General features: G+C 37.6%; 1 protein-coding gene across 20 annotated transcripts in view; it reads left to right on the top strand.

Annotated features, from left to right (window-relative positions):
• FAM135A (family with sequence similarity 135 member A) overlaps positions 1-10,113 on the top strand; it is a 135,223-nt gene extending 125,110 nt beyond the window's left edge. For all 20 annotated transcript variants that reach the window (XM_025384023.1, XM_025384030.1, XM_025384040.1 and 17 more), the window contains 2 exons: positions 5,669-5,782; positions 8,658-10,113. In XM_025384023.1, coding sequence (XP_025239808.1) covers positions 5,669-5,782; positions 8,658-8,863 — 320 coding nt within the window. In that variant the 3' untranslated portion in view covers positions 8,864-10,113. The remainder of the gene's footprint in view (positions 1-5,668; positions 5,783-8,657) is intronic.
• The last annotated feature ends 310 nt before the right edge of the window (positions 10,114-10,423 follow it).

Genomic DNA, 10,423 nt, shown 5'->3' on the forward strand with positions numbered 1-10,423 from the left:
AAGGAAAGAGAGAGAGACTGGAAATGTCTCTCCCGTTGGTGGAGCAGTCAGAGTATAGTTCATAAATTCACTGTCTTATACGGGCATGGTTCATGGCATTGCAAAACAATTCCAATAGTAACATCAAAGATCACTGATCACAGATCACTGTAACAGATATAATGAAAAAGTTTGAATATTGTAAGAATTACCAAAATGTGACACAGAGACACAAAGTGAATACGTACTATTGGAAAAATGGTGCCAATGGACTTGCTCAACGCAGGGTTGCCACCTTCAATTTGTAAAAAACATAATATCTGCAGAGCACAGTAAAGCGAAGTACAGTTAAACAAAGTATACCTGTATAAAACTGTGATTGCTTTATAAATACTGAATTTGAAAAAGTTAAACATTTTAAGTGTACAATTTTCTGGAGTTGTAAACAGTACTAACAAACATCTGGCAAAATGTTTTATTACTATGAATTTTCAGAAAGAACAGACATCAGTGACATTAAATAATGTATCTTATATAAGTAATCCAGATACAATTGAGTCTGGTTTCTGCTTTTGATAAGAAACCCTTTGTATAAACCTCAGTTAAGAAAAATGCAAAAAAATGAGGCATGCCTGTACACAACTGTTAGCTGTGTCCTTAGTGAATGGCAGCAGGGGCGGCAGTGGGGTTGGGGGAAGGCAAGAGGAGCTAGTAAAGGGGAATAGTTGAAGATTTTTTTTTTTTTTGAGATGGAGTCTTGCTCTGTTGCTCAGGCTGGAGTGCAGTGGCGTGATCTCAGCTTACTGCAACCTCCACCTTCTGGGTTCAAGCAATTCTCTTGCCTCAGCCTACCAAGTAGCTGGGATTACAGGTGCCCACTACCATGCACAGCTAATTTTTTGTATCTTTGGTAGAGACAGAGTTTCACCATATTGGCCAGGCTGGTCTCAAATTGCTGACCTTGTGATCCACCCGCCTCGGCCTCCCAAAGTGCTGGATTACAGGCATGAGCCACTGCACCCAGCCAAACTGATTCAGTTCTAAAAATGAAAAAGGGTAGGGCGAGAGGTAACACAGTTATATGTCACCTATCCATAACTCTTGAGAAATACACATTTCAGGAGCCACTTACAGAATTATTAAAAATCAAATCTGTTGTTAGTCAATATATTTGAGAGGCTACTGTTTGTTCAGCACTAAGCAATAACATTTTTAATTTTTTTTTAACTTGGAGAGAAATTAATAAAATATTTTACATCTTTTTTTGAATATAGAGCACTAAAAATAGTTTAACCCAGCCTCTTCTTCCAATCGTTTTCACATCAGGGCATCAATAGCAAATGATTTTTTGTTGTTGTTGTTGTTGTTGTTGTTGTTTTTGTTTTGAGACGGAGTCTCGCTCTGTAGCCCAGGCTGGAGTGCAGTGGCCGGATCTCAGCTCACTGCAAGCTCCGCCTCCCTGGTCCACGCCATTCTCCTGCCTCAGCCTCCCAAGTAGCTGGGACTACAGGCGCCCGCCACCACGACCGGCTAGTTTTTTTTTTTGTATTTTTTAGTAGAGACGGGGTCTCACTGGTGTTAGCCAGGATGGTCTCCATCTCCTGACCTCGTGATCCACCCATCTCGGCCTCCCAAAGTGCTGGGATTACAGGCTTGAGCCACCGCGCCCGGCTAGCAAATGATTATTTTTTATTTATTTATTTATTTATTTTTTTTGAGACGGAGTCTCGCTCTGTCGCCCAGGCTGGGGTGCAGTGGCCGGATCTCAGCTCACTGCAAGCTCCGCCTCCCGGGTTTATGCCATTCTCCTGCCTCAGCCTCCCGAGTAGCTGGGACTACAGGCGCCCGCCACCTCGCCCGGCTAGTTTTTTTGCACTTTACTTTAGTAGAGTCGGGGTTTCACCATGTTAGCCAGGATGGTCTCGATCTCCTGACCTCGTGATCGGCCCGTCTCGGCCTCCCAAAGTGCTGGGATTACAGGCTTGAGCCACCGCGCCCGGCCAAATGATTATATTTTTAAAGCACAATTGGGTAAGCCATTATTAGATAAACCAGTGAACCAACCAGGTTGTTCCCCCAGCAGAGGGGACCAGCCTGGGAACTTCAGCCCTACCCAGTCATCTGAGAATGCTAACCAGATCAGTTTCTGGACCCACCTATAACTGCACACCGTAGGAAGTTCTCCTTTAACCTGTTGATGTGTTTACATTCATTAACAGTAGTTCCATACTACGCTGAAATAAAATGGTATTCTCAGAGATACAGATTTCAACCCTAAACTAATCAGTCTCCTGATCCCTAGTCCAATATGTCCTTTCTTCTCAACTAGACTGCCTCAACTTGGGTAAGTTCCTAGTTCCCACCAAAAGTTAGGGCCAGATTTTGATGTTAAAGACTACTTAGCTAAATTGAGTGGACGTTAATATATGGGAGCCAATATTGATATTTTTTGAGGGAAGACGTATACTTTATAATTTTAATCTGATACTTTAAACTGGGACAAACCAAAGATATGGTCACTTTTTTATCCCTCCCAGACATATTGCATAACTTAATTTTTATAATGGATGTGAAATTTTCTAAACATTACAAAATCTTTTTTTAAAGAAAAAGGAAGCAGATATAAATTTAAAATTCTTCCAAAAAATTAAAAATAAAATTTAATTTGAAGGAAACATATAAAATAAAACTCAGGAAAGAAATTTATAATGGAAGTCATGAGACCAGCAAGTAGAGAATACCAGTGATACTGGTAAGAAGAGAATGCAACATATACTACATATGAAGCAAGCCAAACTTGATGATGCAGTATATATGAGGGAATTAATAATTAAAGCTGGCCAATATTTCTCATTGGACTAGAATAAGAATAGGCTTATAGAATAAAGAATTTAAGATAGCAAGCGAAATTTTGGAAATAGAATTTGGTGTTAGGAATAGTGAATGTTAAAGTGACACAAAGCTTTGTGTCAAGTTATCTGGCAAGAAAAGCAGGCCAGAAATTTAGATTTGATGAGCAGATATAAAAATGATAATTAAAAGCAGAGAGAATGATGAGTAAAGAATAAAATGTCATATATGCCTGAAAACAAAGTAAGTTTTGTTTTCTCCTAAAATTACCCATCAGAAAGGAGAGTGCTGCCTTATATTCAAATCACTAACACAGGGTGATCTCTCAGTTACTTATTTTCACTTACTTAGAGAAGACATACTGGCCTGAAATAACCATTGTATTTTGGATGCAAATTCAGGCTACCAGGTAGAATTAAAATTTGGTCAAACAAGATGAGGCCTGAGAATTGACCCTTAAACTTTTAGCATTGTCGAGGTCATTCATGATCTTGAAAGAGCAATTTATATGGGGTAATTAGGAAGAAAGACTTCTGGGAATAGGTTAAGTAAAGAACTGGAGGAAAGGAAGAGAAGGGAGACACATACAAAACTCATGAAGAATTTTGTTACAACACTGTGCCAAGAAATGGGTAATAGAGGAGTATAAGGTCCAGGTACAGGTTCATTTATTTGGTTTTTGGGGGGTTTTTTGGTTTTTGTTTTTGTTTTTTGAAACAGAGTCTCGCTCTATCGCCCAGGCTGCAGTGCAATGGTGCGATATTGGCTCATCCGCCTCCCGAGTTCAAGCCATTCTCCTGCATCAGCCTCCTGAGTAGCTGGGATTACAGGCACCTGCCACCATGCTGGCTAATTTTTGTGTTTTTAGTAGAGACGGGGTTTTGCCATGTTGGCCAGGCTGGTCTCGAACTCCTGACCTCAGGTGGTCCACCCTCGGCCTCCCAAAGTGCTGGGATTATAGGCGTGAGCCACCATACCTGGACATTAATTATATTTTCATAAAATATGAAATCTCAGCTCATTCTATTGGAATTATAGATTTAGCTCATTCAATTTATGGGAAATGTATGCCATAAAATCCAATTGGCAAAGCCATTTCTCACTGTCAAACAGTCAACTCAAATTGACTTTTTGTCAGAAAAAGTTAGACTTTATATTTTGCTTGGTTTTCCAGAGACTTTTATACCCTAGGGCCATATACCTTAATAAGATCTGAAATAGATTGGAGAGATAATATCTTTATCTTGTAAAGTGGGAGAAAGTCAAGTCACTTTTAGAAAAGAGCTCATCTGGAGGTTGGGATCTGGAAATCAATTTTCTTTTTTTCTTTTTTATTTTTAGAGACAAGCTCTTGCTCTGTCACCTGGGCTGGAGTGCAGTGCTGCAACCATGGCTCACTGCAGCCTGCACCTCCTGGGCTCAAGGGGTCCTCACACCTCAGCCTCCTGAGTAACTGAGACTACAGTTATGCAGCACCACACCTGGCTAATTTTCGTAATTTCGTAGAGACAGGATCTCACTTTGTTGCCCAGGCTGGTCTCAAACTCCTGGGCTCAGGCAATTTTTCCCCCTCGACCTCCCAAAGTTCTGAGATTACAGGCATGAGCCACCTCGCCCATCCTGGAAATCAGTTTTCTTAAAGCTATACACACCTATCTACACCACAGAGAGTCTTAGATGACTCCAGAGGTAAATGTATGAATACCTGTGCTCTAGGACACATAGATGATTCCCAAAGTGGCACTGATAATGATGAATATATTGGTGTCAAATTGTGTCATGAGATGTGAGAATGAAGGTGGGAGAGGAGTCATTTTTTCTTAATATTTTATACAATATTATTTTAAACATATGTTCAATTAACTTCTCTAATAGATACTTGATTATTTCATTTATCTTTTTAGGATTGTATACATTCAAAATGTCACCTCCCCCAAAAAAGTGGTATAGTCTCATTAGGAAAAAGGAAGGATGGCCTTATTTTTGGCATAGATAGTATCATACTGTCACACTTGGCTGTGTGTGAATCCATACTTTTCCCGAGATTAAGATCTTTAGGCCAGGAGTGGTGGTTCATTCCTGTAATCCCAGCATTTTGAGAGCCCAAGGTGGGCGGATCACTTTGAGGCCAGGAGTTCAAGACCAGCCTGGCCAATATGGTGAAGCCCCATCTCTACTAAAAATGCAAAAATTAGCCAGATGTGGTGGCCCACATCTGTAATTCCAGCTACTCAGGAGGCTGAGGCATGAGAATCACTTGAACCCAGGAGGCAGAGGTTGCAGTGAGCCGAGATTACACCACTGCACTCCAGCCTGGGCGACAAAGCGAGACTCCATCTCAAAAAATAATAAAAATTTTAAAAAAGAAAATATAAATCATATTAGGCAAGTGTTATAAATGAAAAGAAAGTAAAAAGTCAGCTTTAAATGATTTCTTATAAAGTGTTTTGTTTAATGGAAGAGTATAATTTTGTTTCTTTGGAAATAGTCCTAAATATTGATGAATACCTTTTGGAAGGTAAGAATATCATGGAATACTTTCTATAGAATATTAGTCCACATATTCTGTTTCCTGCCTATCTCCAACACCACTGAGCAACAGTGCTTGCTCCCAGTGCAAACACATATTCTCACTCAGCATCAACACTACATAACAGTGAAGTAGGGTTTTTTGTAGAGAACATGTAGAAATTTGGAGAAAGGATTCATCAAGTATTGACAAAGACAGAAACTTAGTACTGCTAAGGAAATTTATGTTTTGGTCACTTAATATGATACTAATAACTTGTTTTAAATCTGGTTAACTACTGCATTATAATTTATTATATTCTATTCACAGGGCTTCATTATTTCAAAAATGTTGTGCTAGTGGGATCTCTACAGGATCGCTATGTTCCTTATCACTCTGCCCGCATTGAAATGTGTAAAACAGCTTTAAAGGACAAACAGTCAGGTAATGGAATAAAAGTATTTCAAAGAGTTATAGGTATTAATGAGCTCTTTCTGAAATTTTTCTTGTAGTCACTTTCTCTCTTATCTGTCACTCTTCTCTTTCCTATTACTTCCTTTCCACCCACTTATATTAACAGCTATCCTTCTTCCATTTATCTTCCTTTCTTCTCACCTGCCACGTGAACTGCCTTTACCAATGAAGAAGTTCTTTCATCTAATTACAAATGCTTCTCCATTTTGCTGCCTCAGACGTAGTTCATACTTTGATTTCCTCTGAATTATTGGGACTGACAATTGCGGTCATCCTTGTCACATGTTCTGCTGTACCTCACTTTTACACAAAGGTGGCAGCAAGGATTTGCCCCTCTTTACTGACAGTAAATGATAAAGACTTTATTTATTTGTTCTTTTGCTATTTGTGAATAACAAAATAAATTTAAATTATAGCCATTTGGAGCCAGAAGGAAACTTGAGTCCTGTTTGCTCATTTTATAACTAAAGCCCAGAGATACTAAGTGGCTTAGCCAAAGTCAGTTAGTTAATTACAGACTTAGGTCAAGAACCTGGTCTCCCGCTGGGTGTGGTGGCTCCCGCCTGTAATCCCAGCACTTTGGGAGGCTGAAGCAGGCAGATCACCTGAGGTCAGGAGTTCAAGACCAGCCTGGCCAACATAGTGAAACCCCGTCTACTAAAAATACAAAAACTAGCCGGGCATGGTGGCAAGTACCTGTAATCCCAGCTACTTGGGAGGCTGAGGCTGGAGAATAGCTTGAACCCAGGAGGTGGAGGTTGCAGTGAGCTGAGATTGCGCCATTGCACTGAAGCCTGGGAGACAAGAACAAAACTCTGTCTCAAAAACAAACAAAAAAAAAAAAAAAAAACAAAAACACCTGATCTCCTACCTCTCATTATTGCCTCAAATCCGTTTTTGGAATGAGGCTGATTTTAAACTCTTAATTCTTTGTTTTTCTACATTGTGATGGTGAACAGCTCCTTAAGGCAAGAACTCTCTTAAGCACATTTTTATTGGCAGTGCCTAACATGGTGCCTGGTACGTGGTAAGTACTCCTTTATTGTACATTTGTGACATCAAAATAACCTTTTCTTAACTTCTGTTCTAGCAAAGGCTAGAGTCCACCTAAGGAAAAAATTCAGAAGAGGCTTAACCTTCAGATGAGTAGCTGAAACTAGATAAATGTCCCTTATCTTAACAGTAAGGTTCTGTGACATTGGGGAACAGGGGAAATCAAATGATGAAGACATGTTTAGACCTCTTCCCGTATTAACATATTTTTAAAATAGCATGGAACCACAAATCCAACCTCACTCACAATGAAAACTAAGAGGAGAGGTGGGAGTAAAAAGTTTTTGATGAGTATATATTAAGTCAGTCTTTCTCTTAAACACCTCTCTTCTCTATCTGATTGTGCTTCTGTGTACTTTTCCCTTCTTGTCATTCCTCAGGCCGCATCCTACCTGTCCTCTGAAGTTTAATATTTACCTCTCTAAAGCTCACAGGTTCCATGGACACTGTTAGTACTCATTTACTAATATATAGTAGTGCATAAGCATTATATTTTGCCCCTTAGAAGGCAGTTTATACATTTATGTGGATGCGTTCTCATCTTTATCTTTTATGTGCTTAGTATGACCTCAGTAAATCCATTGTAAGAATTAGCAAAACGTAGTTTGGGCGCAGTGGCTCATGCCTGTAATCCCAGCACTTTGGGAGGCTGAGGCAGGAGGCTCACCTGAGTCCAGGAGTCTGAGACTAGCCTAGGCAACATAGCAAGACCCCATGTCTACCAAAAATAAAACATTAGCTAGGCTAATTTAAACGGTGGTGCATGCCTGTGTGGTCTAGCTACTCAGGAGGGTTAAGATGGAAGGATCGCTTGAGCCTGTGATGTGGAGGCTGCAGTGAGTTGTGATCATGCCACTGCACTCCAGCCTGGGTAATAGAGTGACACCCTGTCTCAAAACAAAACAAAAAAAATTAGCCAAAAATAAGGAGAGAGGAGCACAAGTACTAAATAAACCCGCAGACCAAACAAAAGATCCTGTTTGTTATTTGAGCCAAGCTCACGTTGTTCATCTGACTATAGGAGGTTGCTATTCTTTCTTAAAATAATTTGGAAGTTTTGACTGCCACAGAAACATTTTTAAAGTATTTGCTGTAGGCCAAGTTTATAATTTTGCCTTATCAAAATGCCTCACCATGGCTGGCTTATTTTCATAATTGTTTAATGAGTTATAAGTGACTTAATGTTAAAAGAAAATTATTTGTTATAGGCATTGCTTTGAGTTAAAAATACCAAATTTCGGCTGGGCGCAGTGGCTCATGCCTGTAATCCCAGCACTTTGGGAGGCTGAGGTGGGCAGATTGCCTGCGGTCAGGAGTTCAAGACCAGCCTGACTAACATGGTGAAACCCTGACTCTATTAAAGATACAAACATTAACCAGGTGTGGTGGTACACACCTGTAATCCCAGCTACAGAGGAGGCTGAGACAGGAGAATCGCTTGAACCTGGGAGGCAGAGGTTACAGTGAGCTGAGACCACGCCATTGCACTCTAGCCTGGGCAACAAGAGTGAAACTCCGTCTCAAAAAAAAAAAAAAAATTCAAATTTCAAGAATAATGTATAATAAATTTGTTATTTCCACTTGACTAGATAATGTGATTACTTATATTTTCTATAAACAGTCCCAAAAATGATAGTTGAAGGAAAATTAAACCTTTTTAAAAACAGCCATTTTTCTGCTTTATATGGAAATAATGTAACTAAATTTTATAACTTATCTAAAAATTGGCATAGGTTTTTTTTTTTCAGTTACTTATGTGAACTAATTTTCCTTTTTTCTGTTGGTTCCACAGGGCAGATCTATTCCGAAATGATCCACAATTTGCTTCGCCCAGTTCTGCAAAGCAAGGACTGTAATTTGGTTCGCTACAATGTCATCAATGCATTGCCCAATACAGCTGATTCACTCATTGGGAGAGCTGCACATATAGCTGTTCTTGATTCGGAAATCTTTTTAGAGAAATTCTTTCTGGTTGCTGCCCTCAAATATTTCCAATAGTATAAAAGCATTGTTAGCGACTGGACAATTACCTCATTCAACAATGTTTCAAATAATGTATTATATTAAAATGTAGATGCTGATAAGTTCTAAGAAATATTTATACCTTTTTATATGGAAGATAATTTATATCATCCATGTTTAGTGCTTTTTAAACATCAACTTTACTTTCTAGGTAATGTGGCTGTGCAATATTTTTTAATTTTATCTTTTTACTTTTCTATTACTTTTTCATATATTTTGCTACCTAAGTATTTCAGTGAAACTTTAAGCCCATACCTATGTCTGATTATTATCGGCTTTCCACAATTCTTACATCAGACTACATTATATTAGAGACCATTATTGCTAGAATAGCGTGAGATTTAAAATTTTCTAATACTGGGGGTATTATTTAGTTAATTATAAATTTTACTTTTCACATTTTACTGTGTTTTAACTGGAAATAAAATTATGGCTGCTACAATATATTTTTTGAAATCAACTTCTGTAGTTCTAAAATACACCTTTATCATACAATCAAACCAGGTAGTTCATATATGACAGTGTCATAAAAGTTTTCTATAAAGTCATTACTGTTGCTTAAACATACGTCATGCCTCTTAAAATATATTTTCTACTGGTGGTTTCAACATTATTTCTCATACTGACTTTTATTACTGGAAATTTTCCTGTTCATGTTGGCAGCAGATAAAGATTTTTGAATGTTTGAATGCCCTCTGCCTTGATTTGGTTGGAATTTTTGCTAAATTGGTAATGTTGCTTGAACTTTATGACTACATTTTCTTTTAACTTTTTTCATGGACTTCCTTATATGTACATAATAATTAAATGTTGAAATTTATGAAATACTTTTATGAATTTAGATGATTTTTAAATATTGTTAAAATTTATTGAACTAAAAAGTAATGTAAATAAAATAATTCATGTTAAAAATGGAACAAAATAATTAACTTTACATGTTTGGTGATACAGATGCAAATGTTTTTGATATATGGAGATGTTGAGTCTTTTGACTTTACTAAAGGTGCTGAATAGCATTAAATTCACTATTTTCCTTTTCTGTTTTACTTGTGAAAATAAAAATGCACTAAGGTTGGGTATAAGTTCTGTTTGCACTCACTAATTGTGACAGACAGAGGTTTTTGTAAGTATTTATTGTACAATTGATGCATGTTTATTTTTAGCGTTGTGTTATTGCCTCTGGTGTTAATAAATGAACAAATGGTTATCTGGAGGAACAGCTACAACACTTGTAATCCTTTGCTTATTCTCAGAATACTAGAGGTATATATATTTTATTTATAAGATAGACCAGCCTAATTGTATAACTTATAGCCTTTGTATTTTTGTAATTTACATATTTTGTATATATTAAGTATTATAGTTAAAATAATTTTGATTGCTATTGCTAATTATTTACTTTTTAGAAAGTACTCAAAATTTTCATAAACTAATATCCCAAGTGCATTATAACTAGAAAATGTAAATATATTAATTAGCCACCACATATTTTTGCCAAGCACATTTTTTTTTTTTTTTTTTTTTTTTTTTTTGTAA

This window comes from Theropithecus gelada, chromosome 4 (assembly GCF_003255815.1).
Source record: "Theropithecus gelada isolate Dixy chromosome 4, Tgel_1.0, whole genome shotgun sequence".
Taxonomy (NCBI): Eukaryota; Metazoa; Chordata; class Mammalia; order Primates; family Cercopithecidae; genus Theropithecus; species Theropithecus gelada.